Source organism: Pelecanus crispus, chromosome 15, assembly GCF_030463565.1.
Source record: "Pelecanus crispus isolate bPelCri1 chromosome 15, bPelCri1.pri, whole genome shotgun sequence".
Lineage (NCBI taxonomy): Eukaryota > Metazoa > Chordata > Aves > Pelecaniformes > Pelecanidae > Pelecanus > Pelecanus crispus.
In genome coordinates, this window is record NC_134657.1 from 5,480,440 (window position 1) to 5,497,310 (window position 16,871).

Below are 16,871 nucleotides of genomic sequence, written 5' to 3' on the forward strand. Positions count from 1 at the left end.
GCCTTATTAAGGTCTTAGAATAGCAGGCAGAGGATCCCTTTTGCTACTACTTATTTATTTGAGCTCAAGATCAGATCACTACTACAGCACAGGAAAGATCTCGGTTACCCTCACAGAAATGCTCACACATACATGAAGCACTCACATGACTTGCACCTACCTCTCCAGCCTGCCAAATCTTCCCCTTTGGTAGTTGTGTCTACCACACAGGTAGATGAGTGTGATGAGTGATCCTCCTTTTTGATGGAATTATCACTGCAAATACTCCCTCCTTCCATAGCAGATCTCATATCTGCAAGGAGAAAAAGATACAGAAATTCAGAAGGCACCAGTGGAAGCCAAGAATAGCCAGACTAGAGCTAGACATGAGCAATGAATGGTTGCCTGGTAAAATCATGAAAGGATTAAGGACAGGAGCTGGAAACAAAAGGCAAATTTCACTGCTGTGCAGCAGAAGTTGCCTGCACGTTTGTTTTGTACACTGTGCATACCAGCATCACCACATCCGTGGTTAAAGGAGTTATCTGAACACGGGTGAAGGCAGTGGCAGTAGTTTCCCGGGGGCACCACTAAGTGAGAAAAGGACGTGTTTTGGCAGACAGGCTCTCCAGGCCAGTGGATTCTTAAGGGAGCTTTGGTAGCCTAACAGTCCATCACCACCTGGGTTTTTCCTGAAGGTTTCCCATCTATTGTGCAGCCTAGATGATGCACAGCTTTGCTTGCAAGCCAACTCCTTCCCATAAACTCATTTCCAGGAGTGCAGCAGGCCGCCAGCATACCATGCATTCCCCGCTCGCTGAGGTTCTTCTTTGGAAAGGAGGACAACTCGGTGGCAAAGATGTTGCTGTCTGAGTGCGTGTGCTCCTCTGAGCTAGTTGGGGTGAGCAGAACCTCATTCTGAGATGGGAAAAGCAGCAGCTTCTGTCCTTTCAGGTTCAGGCGGGCAGGGCTGATGAGCGGCCGGCGGTACCGCAAGGAACCCGAGCTGGAAGTCACAGAGCCAGCCACCGACGGTGCTGGAGAGGGGATGCGGGAGGGAGCACAGCTGCCGGACAGCAGGGAGAAGTGGTCTGAAATGGAAACATCCCCGAAGAGAAAATAATGAGATTGTAATTCCAATACAACAGGCACAGTTTTCTTTAACAATTCTACAAGAAAAGGGAACGGGAGTTGCAAATGTCCAGCATATCTTGTACTAAAATTCTTTATTCATTCCAGTTCCCACACTGCGAAACATGGAGAAATTCCACATGCACTTCGGTATGCTCAGGAATGACTTAGACTAGAGATGGGTTTATCAGGAGTCGGGTGAGCTTTCTCTCTGCTCAGTTGGGTCCATTCAAGAGAGCCTGCATTACACACGTGTTTTGCAGGTAATTAACTGTTCTGGCATGTCCTTTAAAGGCTGTTGGGAAAGCGTGTCAGGACACGAGGAGGTTTGCACAATGGCTTTAGCCCAGGCTGTGACTGCATTTCCAGCAGCAGACACTTAAGCAGGACAAACAGCCAAAGGATCCATTTGGGGTCAGGAGGGCAACAGACAGGTCAATGGAGGACACAGGAGCAAAAGGGCAGAGCAGACAGGGTAGCCAAATTAGCAGTTCCTTGGGCAGGGGAAGGAAAGTGAAACAAAAAGGCTGCCCTAGGAACAGTCTGAAGTCTCCTATCAAAGCAGTCTCACCTCAGCTTAGAGCAGGGAAGGGATCCTTGCTTTGTCTCACTGATTTCACTGTGAGTTCTCCCAGGGAGAAGGACATCCAACACATATACCATTTTAGTTTAATGCAATCCCACTCTTAGTTGGAACTCCAACTAACAGCAAAACTGACATTTTCGCTGGGATGTGATCTGGGATGAAAGAATTAAACTTGGATCACGTGTTTCAACCCAATCACTGCAAATCCTGCAGACGGTTGCTCTGGAAGGCCAAGTGCATTACCTGATGTAGGAGATTCCTTGGACTGAGATGACTGCGAGGCTGGTCGACTTCCACTGAACAAGTAGCCAGAATCTGAAAAGCAAAAATGAAACAGATTGAAACCAGCTGGCTCAGCTACTGGAGGTCTATCCTTCAGAAATGAAACTGCATCATCTTGTCATCAATCTCAGAAGGGGACAGGTGGTAAATGTAGGCAGGAAAAATGTCCCTGTTTTCCTGGGCAGGCTATATGCCAGCATCACAATAATCCACTTTTCCCAGCTGCAGCAGAACTGATCTGTCCAGCAGGCTCCAAAAACAACCCTGTGACTGTATCACAGCCTGGCTTGCCTCTACTTTAAAAGGAAGAAGGTGAAGACACAGTTGTATCTTTTTCTCATGAAAAGAGCCTTAAGGGCAGATCATAGGGTGAGATAAATTCCCATCTAGCTGTCAGAGAGGTAGCCATAATAATGAGGCAGAAAAAAAACCCCCAAAGCCCACCCCCCAAAAAACCCAATGAAAAGTACTGAATTCAGGAAAAAGAAGTGCTACAAATGAAACCTTAGAGCTAAAATCAATTATTTTTCTTAGGCACTCGATTTACATAATTATAGGCAAACAGCTTTGGAAGTTGAAAACCTTGCTGTTTGCAAAAAATATCCAGCCCCGACAGCATGCTCTCTCCAGCCTGTCTGGCTTTGCACCTCAGCAAAAGCAAGCACAGACCTCAGGAGGGTGGCTTCGCGCAGGGGGAATCCAGTGGTCTGGTGCACTTGCCCCTGCCCTGCCCGTGGCAGCCAGGTAACTAGAAAGGCACAGGCTGTGCCAAAAGCTGCCACGCTGCTGAAAGGTTTGCATGGCTGATCTTTCTCGTGCTCTTAGTGGATCTGGCAAAACTGCTGGCAGCGTGAGCTAGAGAAATGTCAAATGAACTAAAAAATCCCTGCAAGGCTGCTCTCTCTGCTGCAGTGTTACCCTAGAAACTGCCCCATTCCGGCCTCTGACCTTCTGGTAATCAGTTAGTGACAAGGGAAAGCTCAGCTTTCCTTGGAAGAAGAATAGCATTTGAATGCTATTTCCCGTCTGCTAGCTTCAAGCACAGCAAAACTGAGGGCTTATTGAGTTACTGGGAGAGAGTCTTTCCTTAGGCCTATAAACCTTCCCTAGATCACAGAGAGCCCTTAAAAACAAGGGGAAATGGGGGCTCTAAAGCAGCTTCAATAGTTGTGCTAATGCATATCAAATCCAGACTTCGGGAAGAGCCTGCCTTCAGCTCTGCTCCCTTCAGCTGTAGCAAGAAAAGCAAACTACGCAAAGCAGCCAGAAGGAAGGGAGCGATTGCTCTTGCTAGATCAGTTGTCCTAATGCTCCCAATCACTTCCAAAAGCTGCTCTTCTCCATTCCCACGTCCAACTGCTCCTTCTGTCTTTCTCCCACGCACAGCCTTGTAGCTTGTGCCATACTGCCACGGATGTCTGGAGAAGCCTCTGGATTTCAGTAAACATACAGCAGGCAAGCACTCAGTGAGATTTTTTATTTCACCAAGATGGCAATGGTATGCTGCATAATTTCTTAATGCCAAAAACCAAATTACCAATGCTGGGTGCTCCTCTGTGCCACAGGAGCAGCAATCCCTAAACAGAACTATAACACGTGGATACCTCACAGCCCATTTCCACTGCACTGCCATTTCCATCGGGCCAGAAAAGTTGCACGCACACTTACCCGCTCTGGCCAAGGAGGGGATGGTACCCAGCGAGAGTGCCCTGTTGAGACGACCAGGAAGAGAGGAAGAAGAAGTTCTGCGTGGGGATCTGAGGAGCTGTTGGTTTGTCAGCTGGAGAATACTGGGTGGTGTTGGGACAAAGAAAGACGTAGCAGAGGAAGGGAAGCCAGTCCCAGTGCTGCTGGGAAAGAGAGTAATCGAATCCCCAGAAAGGTACCTGCAAATGACACACACGACAGACATTTAGCAATGAGTACATTCCAGTAACTCACACTCGCAGTTGTACTTGCATGAACGCTTGCTTTGCTATCAGGTTCGTACCAATTTTTCAGTGCAGCAGTGCCAGATGCAGAATGCTTAGGAGTTTATGGGAATGTTCCTACACCTTTGAAACTGGGGAAGGAAGAGCTGCTCAACCTTTCTTAAATTATTGTGCACCAACCTGTCCCACATTACAGGCTGGAAAAATGGTGGAACAGTTTAGGAACTCAGGTGCAAATAGACATAGTACCTTGGTTCCCTCCCTGGATGAGAAAATTACCCGGAGACCACCAGAATGCTTTACAAACTCCAGATACACATAGGACCAACAACAGAGTACATCTTATGTTTGTTATGTGCACATGCAAACAACATGCTTAGAAATGTCATGACTGGGAAGCAAGTAGTTGTCTACTACTCTTTTTGTCTTTGGAAACCAGAAGCAACATTTTAACTCTGATGCCAGTATAGAGTGAAGTATTTTTATGGGTACCCAGATAAAGATTTAGGCACAAGAGCTCTGTTTTAAAACTAACATTCAAACCTCTTTAACACATTTGCCTTTATTATACTTCTGCGAGGTAAGGAAGACTCACTACCCTCACTTGACAGATGGGACAGAGAAGCAAAAAGAAACTAAGTGACTTGCTGAGGGTCACATAAAAAGACACACACATGGCTTTTCAAATCCTAAATTGAGCCCTAAACCATTACACACTCCTTTCTCTGCATGTCGTAATTAGCCACAAATATGCACTAGTGTAGCCATTCAGAGGGAACTGTGCTCCTGTAGCATACTCTCCAAGAAGCGTCTTGCTTCTAATGCGTAAAAACAATCTCTAGTATAGTGTGTGGAAAAGATTTAAATTGGCAATAATAATGACAATTGTATTTCTAGGCCTGTGAGTTGTTTTCAGTGGGTTCTTTCCAAGTGAAGGAGGGAAGCTGTAGAACAGCGTGTCCAGCTTGAGAACACAAGATGAGAGGTAACAGACAAAACACACTAAGGGTACCTGTACCAGTTAGCTTGATTTTTAAGTACTACAGACATAAAGTTACTTCTATTCCACTGGTAAAATAACTGTATGAGAGAACTTTGTATTTTAAGCAGTTTTTGCAACTAGGACTGCCACAGTATTTCACGCTCAATTACTATATGCAAATAAACTATGCAATTAATTTCTGATACCCCCATTTTATCATAGAATCATAGAATGCTTTGGGTTGGAAGGGACCTTGAGAGATCATCGAGCCCAACCCCCCTGCAGTAAGCAGTTATCACCTACCTTTGCAATGGTTTAAAATTTAAAAATCAACCTAAGCTGAACCACCTGTCAAAAATTTACTCCTGTTTTTACCTTCTTTCTATTCCTCCTTGCAATCACATACTAATCTTAGTCTATGTATGCAGTTTAGTCGACTACATTGCATCAGAAGTGAGGAGTCAGCTTTGGAGTCTCACTTCTGTCCTCATACCATCAAAATGAACATTCTAAGAGCGTTGCAATGTTGAAAGTATAGTAATTTTGTATTTTTTTTAACAATTGAATAAAATACATGAAAGAAAGTCTAGAATATGAACAAGATCTCCCAAGGATCTCCTGTAAGATTTTTGTTTAGTTAGAAACAGGTAATACTCTTGTCAAACAAATCATGATGAAGTATTAACAAAGTATGAAGTGTATGTATTTTAAAATGGAGATACCAGACTTTGCAGCATATAATCAAGCTGCAACATTTGGAGGTTTAATCTCACCGAGACAGATGAGAGCAGCAACATGGCTTTTCTTCTGTCAGAGGAAAGCCAGTAGTAAATCAGAGCATGAAGGAATGTATGTATCTCAATCTTGCGCTGTGAGGTGATTTATGCATGTGCCATTCTCTCTTGGAGATTAAAGAGGTGATGCAGCAATATTATGCAGCGCTAGCATGTCCAGAAGAAGCAGTCTAGAGTTAAGATTACAATTTAAAGTATCTTATAAAACTACTTATCTGCTAGAACGAGGCAGACATCAACAATCCCGACCAGCTTAATCAGGCTGAACAACATCTGAGCCAACCAGCTTCCTGGTGCTTGCAAGCAGGACATGCCTTTAACAGCGGCAAGGAACTCGTCAGTCTTGCAGCAGAAACTGCCCAACCTCTTCAGGTTCCAGAGGACCTGGGAAGGGTGTCATGCTTCGCAAATGTGCAGAGTCCTTTAGTGCACATACATATACACATTTGCCCCACCAGACAAACAGATGTGAATAGCAGATGTACATGTTCATCTCAGCTTTGTAAGAGAAAACGAATGGGAAAGGAAATTAAAAGTGCAGCTCAGGACTATGATATGAATCATATCAGAAAGAGCGATACCTACCACTCACTGTGCCATGTCTGTGAAGGGCCAAATCAGAGCATCGCCTGTGAAGAACATAGCTCTTTTTTCCTAACTTTGCACCTTTTGTATCTTTGGGCTAAAGGATCCAACTTTATGCAGCTCCTTGCTGCGCTGGAAAACAGCTTATCTGGCTTATTGGATTTTGGCAGTTTTTCATTTAATGGGCTGGAAGATACTGCAATCATTTATCACTCATAACCACAATCTGTTTCCTGGGATTTTTGGATCGGACTTCATGGGCTCTGCTGCTCAACAGCCCCACTTCTTCTCAACCTCACCAAGTTAGTGCAGTCAGATCCTCTGGGCAGCTGGTGAATCATTTGTCATTGCACCACCCAGAAAAGGAATTTTTCTGGTTAGCAAAGAAGAGCCGAAGAATTTTAAGCACAGCATATTAATGCCTTAGGATTGAATGCTGACCAAAGAATGGCTTAAATATTGATCTGCTCTGAACAAAGTAAATTCATGCAACGTGCAAAATCCTGTTCCTTTTCCACGTGCTCTTCTCTTTAGTGTTTGCCACTGTCATGTTAAGAGGGCTAGATGCTGCTAAAAAGCAGGGTGCTGTCGTGGGAATGCGCTTCATGCCTGAGAATGGTCAGCTGAACTAAAACTTCTTTCAGAAGCAGATGAAAAAAGGTGAGGAGATCAAGAGGACCATAAGGCAGGAAGCAGCCACATCACAGCCCTGGGATGGAGCAGCGCAGCTGTGTCTTTGCTCTTGGACTACTGCATTGCTCCAAGCCATTTGTGATAATAGTGGGTCTGGTAACAGTGAAAAAGTAACCAAAAAAGGAAGGAGGACAAAAAAAAAAAAAAAAAAAAAAAAAAGGCTCTGGAGTCAGATAGTTTGTGGAAATAGTCAGGGCCCGGAAGCCGTTTATTTCAAAACTTGTTATTGTGAACATCAAAAATTGGGTATCTTAATTAATGTTTACAATGATCACAGCGGTACTAGACAGTTGGGCACAACTCTGCTACACGGATACTTGAAAAATAAGTAAACAGAGGTTAAAGAAGAGTATTTATTACATGGCGTGGGACCGTACACTGTCCTGAAGAAACACCTCCTGCCAGCAGAGCCTCCCCTCCTCTGTCCCAATACCTCCCTCTTATCCAAAGACAACACCATATGCGTGTGCCTCTTCAATTCACATTTTAACCAGAGATGCTGCATCACCCCTGGGATAGAGAGAGAGATGGGAGAGCATGGGTCAGGTCAGACTACAGGGCTGCAGATGGACCCACTCCTACTATCAGATAATTCAGTACATGAAGTAAGAAGGTAACGTGGTCACAGTCCGGCAGCTTGCTGTATGTGCCCAGCTTCATCTGCCTGGAGGCAGCTGGGGAACCATGTGTCAGTCATGGGGTAAAACATTTCCTCTGGACTTAAGGTCCCATCATAATTTAGCTATGAGTTAATCCACATGTAACTGCACCATTTTCTCCAGGCAGCATGGGTGCTGCTGCCCAGACTGCAGAAGTAGCTCACTACGGCCTTACTGCTGGCTGCGAGATAAGTTTCTGTGAGCTGACATGCACCCACTTGTCTGGTCTGCTGCATCACATCAGTCAGTGCCATAACCTGTGCCTCCAGTCAAGTTGAGAGGATCAGGAGTAAAGAGCAATACAGTGAATAAAAAGCAGGCACAGGGAGAGGGGAGAACAAGGCTAAAAGAGGGCACGGGTCTCAGACACATTAAAATTTTGATATGTGACTTAGAGAGCTAGAAACTTTAGCTGCCAAGACTAAGAATTCTTTTCTCCTATATGTTGCCCTGCTTTGGATGAAAAAGAAGGGTTGAATTATAGCTGAAAACGCTCCAGCTGCCAGGTCCTGCACTAACACCTTCTAGAGTACAGACAGATGTTTGGCATCAATTTTGCCTTCCCTCCTAGCTGGTGGCACAAAGGGGAGGGGTGTATATGCACATTCCATGTCTACAAAAATCCAGACTCGCTGGCATGACAAAAACGTTCAGAGGACCTCTTCCCTGCCTGCGTACTTGATAGCTTTGGTCCCAAATGAGGCTTTACAGGGGGTGACTCAAGGTGCACTTCAGGACTGAGTACCGTCCCTTTCATGTGAGAGCATCTGCTGTGGCTCAAAGAGGCCCCAAGCGTACTTGCAGGTGACGGCACACCTGGAATGAACTGGCAGGTTAGATGTGACAGCACACAATTTCAACAGCATGTCTTTAAAAACTGAAGCAAAGCCGTACACCACAGCTCCCTGCTTTCACAAGTGGAGTCAGTCTGGAGCAATCATCCGGCTATTAATTATATTAATTTTTATAAGAGTATAAATAGTTTGCCCACAATACAGCAATACATACTTTCTATAGTAGCTAAGCATGATTATTAGCTTCACATAACTTCAGCGTACTTGAAAAACATTCACCAAGCCAAAATAAAACACCACTACACCCTTTTTATATTCCCCTCTTGTCCTCACCCTTTGACGCACCCAAGCTCACGCTAGGGTGTGCAAAGCACAGATGTAGGAAAGGAGGAGTTAATAGAAAGGACAGAACGGGATATAAATATAGCGTATTTAGAATTGTAAAGGGCCACAAAGGCGTCAGTTTGCATGCACTGATGTCAGTGAGGGCTTCAGGAAAACCAGAAGTAGCAGCAGCAGAGACACTTACTTGGTTGCTAGCTCTGGATCCTTCCACAACCCCCCGATAGTCTGCAGAGTTGATCGGCAATGTAAGAGGGCAGCCCAATTATCCTCTTATTCCCAGCCACACTCACTGGTGGCAAACGAAGGACAAAAGCACTGGCCTGGCAGACATACAGGCGCTGCTGTCCCAAGTTGCAACTGCATCAGCTCCACTGAAGCAGAGCAACATAGTGTTGTCAAAAATCTTGTCCAGGAAAAGGCACTTAATGAACCCACATTGGCCCCTTTACACACCCAGCTCTGCCAGGCAGGGTACAAGGTGCTTTTGAGTTGGCAGATCAGCCATGGCCACTGTGAGAGCCAGCGTCAGCCACTTTGGGCTGGAGCAGGTTTGATTTCAAGTGACACACCCCCCCACTAACAAACCCTCACCACCTCAGCTCTGTTCTGCAGTACCATCCTCTGGGCCGGACACCAGCACATGGCCAGTGTAAAATTAGCACCTGAAATTAGAGGGTTTGGGGCTAAAATCCTCTAGTACTGTTAAGATGTTTGCATGCTCTGGCCTGCATGGCTGGGAGAATCCTCAGGCAACAAAGCTGCATCTGGTGACCACAGGTTACCACATGTTCCTCTGTGGCCTGAAATAAGAGTCCAGCTGAGTGAAAACAAGAAGCTCAAAGCACTGATCAAGTGGTTCTGGATGATTTTTGTGTCAGCCCTGTCAGCCAGTTACTAGCCCTTTCTTAGCTATTATCCCCCGCAGCAGAAGGGAACGTATGCCCATGTGTCGTACAAAATAGCACCTCAGCTTCATGAGGACGGTGGCACTGTGCTCAGAGGCTGGACTTGCACCAAAACACCTGAGCGGGAAGCATACGTTTCCTCCTGCTGAACTCACTGTGGGGGAAGCAACCAGGCGGAGTGAGATGGCATATCTAACTGCTGAGCTATTTCCTAACTGAACCTCAAGTGAAAAATGCAAAGTTGGCAAAGCACCTTCCATACAGAACCTACAGCACGGCATAGTGTTCAGAATAGTCTATTTGGCATTGAAATCGGGTATTGCAGGAACAGTCTCAGTAAAGGCAGTGGTGGTTTAACTATTGTTTTTTTTCCAGAAATAGCCAACAGTAAAATACTGCTAACCGATCTTCTTCAGGCCTACTTGTCTAAGGAGACACAATTGGTACAGCTCGAATGCCAGCAGTTTATAAATCAGAACACCTCTGGAAAAAACACCTTTCTCCTCCTTTCTTCCCTCTCCTCCAAAAGATCAACCATCCTCTATCACCAGCAAAAGCACGTGAGACAAGCAGAAAGAGAGGAGACTGTCAGCATCAGAGTCTCTAAAAGCCCAAAAATTCAATTGCTGCAAGTTTGGTTTTGAGGCTCTGAGGTTTTTTGTTGTTTTAGAAGAAGCAGCAGCACAGACATGCTGAGGCACCAAGAAGTGAGAAAATCAGCTGACACCTGAGCAAAGACAAAAGCTTCTTTGGCATTAAAATTGAACCACGCTTCGATTATGTGTTTTGTTATTTTGTTTCGCCTTTGAAATTTTTCCAATTATGAGTTCAAAAGTTCTTCAATTATAAGTTGTGGACACAGCACCACAGAGACCAGGGCTTCAGCTGTACAGCTTGGCTATACAAGGAAGTAGCTTTCCGATGTTCTGATATATAACATTAGTGCAACTTGTAAACATACTTCATTTGTATTAATCTGCATAAAGTGAAGACAAATGGATTTCTTGCTTGCATGTCAATTGCAGTTAACATATCTCTCAGATTAAAAGATTTTAAACTCCTTCAGTATAGATTTGCACTTGCTGTGCAAACAGAGCTAAAATATTTCTTAACAGTATTATTCAGGCTTCACAGTGTAAACCCCGCTCCTCCCCACAGTTCTACCAAATGCCTCTTCCTGATACCTAGCGTGCATCCCCCCCATCCCATCACAGCACCACACAGGGAAGAAGACAGGAGAATAAAAGAAAAGATCAGGCACAGGAAAACAACGTAACACTTAACAGCAAAATATCATAAAAGGTGCCAGACCCCAGGGGGCTCAAAGATGCGGCATGTTTAAATTGAAAGGAAAAAACCAAAAGTGCTGCTAAAAAGAAGGGAGGAAAACAGCTGCTCAGAAGAGATAGGAGGCCATGTGAAACAGGACTAAGTGAAACTTAATACAGCCTTGACTTTCAGCTCCTGAAAGCAAAACATCTGAAGATGTTTTGAAGATGGCACCTTTAGAGGCTGCCACTTAGTTTCCTTGCTACTGGGCAAGAAAATTTGGACAGATTCATTTTATTTTTATTAAAAAAAGAAAGGATATTGCCATTACAAATCAGGCATGACATTACCATGACCACCCCCACACATTTTAACAGTCTGTCAGCTGCTCACTCCCCTCCTCCTTCTATCCTTCTAAACGCGAGATTCCTCCCATCCCTTGGGCACACTGACAGCAGAGCAGCACGAGGAACTGCTCGCCTCTGCCACGCCAGGTGGCTGCAAGCTCACGTGCTAGAAGGTATCAGGAACTTTCAATCCAACTTCTATAGGTAAGTGCTGAAGACAATCCCAGCTAAATCAGTCTCTTCCTACATTTAACTTTATGGGGAAAACTTGAAAGTACTGAAGCAGGAAGAAGGGAGGAAGAAAAAAAAAAAAAAAAGTCTAGATGTCTTATTTCCCTTAATGGAGATAATAGCTCAAGGTTTCCTGGGTCTTCTGTGCAGCTTGTTTAGAGAACGGCAGAGCTGGCACTGGATTTGGTTCCAGTGTCCTTGTCATCAGGTGGCTTTGTCCACCCCACTTTTAACAGCAGATGGGCTGCAGAGCAACAGTGTTGGAAGGGCCGCTGCAGCGGGGAGCTTTCCGGGGGGGAAAACATTATGGCCATCGCTGCAGTGAAAGGAAAGCTGAGCAGACGGTGATAGCACATCCATACACAAAACTGTCCCCCACTTTCTCCCTGCCACTTCCTGTCCTTTCACCGGCCTACTACCATCTGTCTTAACATGGCTCCCTGCTCCAACAGGCTGACAGGTACAGAAAAAAGACTGGATTTTTAAGGAACGTTTCCTACTAAATCTCCTAGTGGAGAGTAGGAAAGAGGCACCAAAGCGACTGTGAAAGTCTAACCCAGCACCGAGGACCCTGCACACTTCTGCTGGCTTTTTTTACTGTTTTGATGAAGTCACATGGCTTCTTGGAGTATTTAGTTTGAAACAATTCTCTAAATTCAATAAGGTGTCCTAGTGGAAAATGGGACATAACGGTTATTATTTCGCACTTTGAAAGTCTGAGGTTGGAACAAGAAACAACCTGTGACTGTGAGCTGGAAGACAAAGGGTTTGGGTCAGGATTGATAAACGACAGGAACACGGAAGAGCAGAACCAGACTTTGCAGATGCTGGGTTCCTTTTGTAGACAAGTAAGTGAACAACCCTCAGAGCAGCATTGTTCACAAGCACCAGAAAGGAGAAAGGTATTCTGTTTGCTTGGAGGTGGATATTACAGTTATCTGAAGGCACCAGAAAAATTTCTAAAGGAGAGCACAGATGGGGAACAGGTTTGCGCGTCCCCTTCCCATGCCAGTTGTTAAGTTACAGGCACACGGTCCTTCAGCCGGGAGCTGTACCTTCCCATGGCACGCTTGGCTTGTTGTTAACGAATCTCTACAGAGCTTTTGTTAGTGCTACCTTTCTGCTTTCACAATGAATACCGGTTTGAAGAACAGTAACTATAAAAAAATCTTTTGTTTCGTTTAAAAAAGCTTGTATAATTTCACCAGCATCTGCAGCATCCAGCAGCGTCTGATTCTTTCAGCAGGAGATGCAGATACTTCATAGTGAGAGCTCCATTCTGATTATTTTAGAGTTTATACACAGAGATCAAGACACCCAATTAACTTATACCAGACTATTAGTGTGGCAAGTTCCAAGAGAACATAGCAGACCTTCTGTAGCAATGCTATTACCTCTTGAAAGACCCAAATCTGAATGAGAAACTCAGTGGAGTGCCTTGCAAAAAACAGCGCAGCATAATCAGCCTGCTTATCCTAAGAGGCCCCAACAAGTTAATCCTACAAAAATCCAAGCAGCTGAAAGCTCCTTCCTCCCCACACAGTAACATCCAGTCATCCCAGCTTTCAGCGGAGGACTGGCAGGCACTCAGCTCAAAGTCACAATTTCCAGACCCCTTTCTTCAGCAGCATTAGCACCAATGCCAGACTTCAAAAAAGAACCCCTCTAAGTAACAAGAAAAATCCATCTCTATTACCATGTGGTCCCACAGCAGAGGCTCCCACCCCTTCCTACAGCGCATCCTCCTAATCTGTGTTCTCAACGATCAGGAAAACATTGACTGAATAAGTAGTAATGTACAATGAAAGCTGATCATATACCATAGCATGTGGTTGTTAGTCCCGTATTTCTTCTCTACCTAAGGCTACAGGAGTGGAACAACATACGCATTTTTATCCAGTTGTGCTTTTACACAGATACTTCTCGGGGGGTGGTGGGGGTGGTGGGTAAAAAACCCAAAGAAAACCGGCATAGAAAGCATCAGCCACCGGTAGATTTGAAAATTTAGCCTAAAACAACCAAATGCTTTCAGATATTCAATCAAGACACCCTGAGCTACATAACCTTTTAAAGCACCCTTTTAAATAAATAATTGAAGTTCCAGTCAAAAGCACTTAAGGACGCCTCTCCATTTAAAATAGGAGTTGTAGGAGAATGGCAGAGCGAGAGAGCATGCAGTTAAGTGATGCTACACAGTGGAAGGCAAGAAGAACCAGGTTATGGACCACACATGGTCCCCTCCTCGCATGCCTGTACACCATGCAGTGTTACTACAGCACACGTTTTGAGGACTCAGAATCCAGAGGCAAGTTCCCATCAGTTCGAAATTAAAATGACCAGCACCATTAGAAAACTGAAGGCAGCCCGGGCCCCATGGAGGATCAAGGCAGAGGATTCCTCTGTGACTGGCTAAGGACGGACAGGAGAAGCCCGAATCTCTTTGGCTGGAGGAGCAGAATGGGGAGTAGGCTGCATTTATGGAGCAGTTTGTGAAGCAGCTGCTGGAAGAACTGGCTTTGGGGAAGTTGGGTATTTGCACTGCTGACGTAGGATTCAGGAGGAAGGGAGAATGGAGACAGCAGAAGTAGCTTCCTTGGCTAGCACCAGCAGTGGAAATGCTCCAAGCAGCTAGCACAGTGGGAAGCAAGGATGTGGAAAAAAAGGAAAAAAAAAAATATAAAGGAAGAAAGATCTTCACTGCTAATCTAATTTAAAAAAAAAAAAAAGGAAAAAGAGGAAGGGAAAATAAAAAGAGGAGAGAAAAGCACCAGTCGCAAAGAGTTCACAAGGCTTTTTTTCCTCCTTCCCCCAGCGTCACTGCTCTGGCTCTGACCTTCGGGGCCGGTATCTCCGATGGCCCGTTGATTTCCGCGTAGCCACTGCTGCAGTGAAGCCCACCAAGCAGCACAAGGATGTGGTGCCAAATTTGGCTGTGTCTAGCCAGTTGGGTGTTTCCGTCTTCAGGTACCTCTCAGCTAAATGCAGACTCATCACTACAAACCACAAGACTGAAGCAAACGCATCAATTCTCCGGAGCCTGCAATGCCAAAAAGAAACCCAACAAGACACAAGGTAAGAGTTTAAACACCAACAAACCCCCTCGGTCCTGAGGAAGGAGAGGGAAGGTGGGGAGGGTACACAGACTGAGCAGTTTATGTACTATCTCTTACTACGGCTATATCATCTGCAGCCCTTCCCACTGCTGTGTTAAGTACTGGAATCGGTCAGTTCCATTCTCAACCAGATTACAGAGCTGCACAGGGAGCTTTTCATTCACAATAATTCAAGTTTAAATTGAACGAACCAAGGCACAGATCCAAAGCAAGCTCTGCTGTCTCCAGCCAGCCAGCTGGCAACCTAAAGAATAACAAGGAGAACTGTGCCACCCAGTACTGTTTGCCATTCTGACAAATGTTTACCCCCTGGCTCACTGTGTCAAGACAGGGCAAAAGATCTCCAACATAACGCAGTTTTCCTTTAAGTGAAACAGAAGAAAAGAGGACACCCACCTGATCCGCCCAGCTAAGAACATGGCCAACAGGCAGGTGAACAGTCCAAGGACAGCGACAGCCATCTGGTGATTCTTCCCGTAAGCCCACGCGTCACTCAGGTTCTCCACCATCTGTTCTGGGAGCAGGCGGAGCAGCTCCCGCCAGCCTGCCACCGTCACCGAAGTGTCATTTTCCAAGTCTGCATGCAAGCTTGTGCCAGTCCTGTTCCGAACAGACGCTGGACCAGAGGAGACAGGAGCAGGGACTGCTGCACTGAGTGAGAAGGGGTCGCCTGACCCGTACAAAGCCATCAGAACCAGGAACGCACAGCTGAGGAAGGCCAAGAACCGCAGAAATATCACCTGAGCTGGTGTGGTTATGGAAGCAGAAGAGGAGGATGTACACAAATTCTGCAGAGGAAGGGAGAAACGCCTTGTCAGAAGCTGAATGAAGTGTAATAAGGTTTTGAAATGGTGCTTTATGAAACACTTCCAGACTGTATGGTTTACTCGACAGTTTTGCTCAAGTCTCTGTACTGGGCTGACACCGCATGGGATGGTGTAGACTAGCAAAGAGCAACAGCAGAACTATGAGCAGAAGCCAAGGTCAGGCAGGGCAGTGAGGCAAGGAGAAGGTCATAATTCACTTCCCATTGTTCTTACTTCTTTTTCCTCCCCTGTACTCTGTAGTTTCCTGCACTGTATTCATAAATTGGCTTCCCTACCTCCCCTTTTCTGCCTGTCCCACCATCTTCCTTCCACTCTATTCTTATGATTACATTAGCCTTACCTTCTGGCAATTACACTGAATGACACCAGCAAGAGGAAAACCTCGAACTAACATCAGGAGCATCTGTGGCAACTATCCTGTGCTCTTCTAAACTTCTGCCACGCACCCAAGCTCGCAGAGTTAGAGCGCCCCAAGGCTGCTGCCTTCCTTTCCCAGCAGCAAACCCAGATGCAGAGGTACCCAGTTCTCTGCACTTCCCCCTAAATTCCCTCATCTCTTCCCCCACGTACCTGAGTATAGGTCTTGTCTGTCTCACGGCGTTTGAAATGGTGGCTGAGCAGCAGCGCCCGGAGCTGCCGATTCTGGTGCTTTATGTAATACTCCACAGCAGCCTGGCATGGACGGCACAGCTTGTACGTCTGCTCCAGATGGTGCTTATACACCTCAATCTCCTCATCGTATTTGCCCTGGTGAGAGAACAGGAGAGGAAAAGTAGGTGAGAACTGCAGGTCCCTCACCAGTTATCATGCTCGCTACTGACAAGCGAGCAAGGCATGCTTCCAGTCTCCAGAGGAACAGCCCCCTGAAACCAGGCCTCAACAGTGACCAAGCTGGAGGCCAGCCATACAACCAACTTCACATACAGCTGACCCAGCCTCCATGTTCCAGAAGAGACAAAGCAGCCGTTGGAGAAGGTTCCTGTGGCCCAATTTTGGGATGTTGAATTCCTGTGGCCCAATTTTACTGTCTTTGTCGAGACCTTGTGAACTCAACACAGAAGACGAGACAAAAAACTAGAATTGCTCTTCTCCTCCTCAAATGAGGGGGCACAAAAGACCTGTCGCCCCTTCACACCACTGCGCTGGAGAAAGATACAAGCTCCTTCCAAAACTCAGTGCCAGACTCGAAGGCTGTCACTGTTTGAAGGCCCTGGTGAGATGAGCTCCATAAATCATTAATACCACTTGTAAAAACAGTGAGTAGGGCCAAAGGTACATTTTTCAGCATCACTACAGTGGACATATCACTTATCACAGAGGCTTCTAGGGCTCTTCCATCTCCACTCCTAGCCTCTATCAAGATCCTTGTACCAAAAGCATACAGCTTCTTTGGGAGAGGGAAGTAGAAAGATGCATTG

The 16,871-nt window shown here is 45.7% G+C and overlaps 1 protein-coding gene across 1 annotated transcript in view; it reads right to left on the reverse strand.

The window, feature by feature from the left end:
* Positions 1-16,871, reverse strand: part of TMEM201 (transmembrane protein 201) — a 30,143-nt gene that overhangs the window by 4,564 nt on the left and 8,708 nt on the right. Inside the window, exons 4-10 of the mRNA XM_075721520.1 lie at positions 16,024-16,200; positions 15,023-15,414; positions 14,347-14,550; positions 3,647-3,864; positions 1,940-2,011; positions 780-1,070; positions 161-292 (exon numbers count right to left, since the gene is read on the reverse strand). Coding sequence (XP_075577635.1) covers positions 161-292; positions 780-1,070; positions 1,940-2,011; positions 3,647-3,864; positions 14,347-14,550; positions 15,023-15,414; positions 16,024-16,200 — 1,486 coding nt within the window. The remainder of the gene's footprint in view (positions 1-160; positions 293-779; positions 1,071-1,939; positions 2,012-3,646; positions 3,865-14,346; positions 14,551-15,022; positions 15,415-16,023; positions 16,201-16,871) is intronic.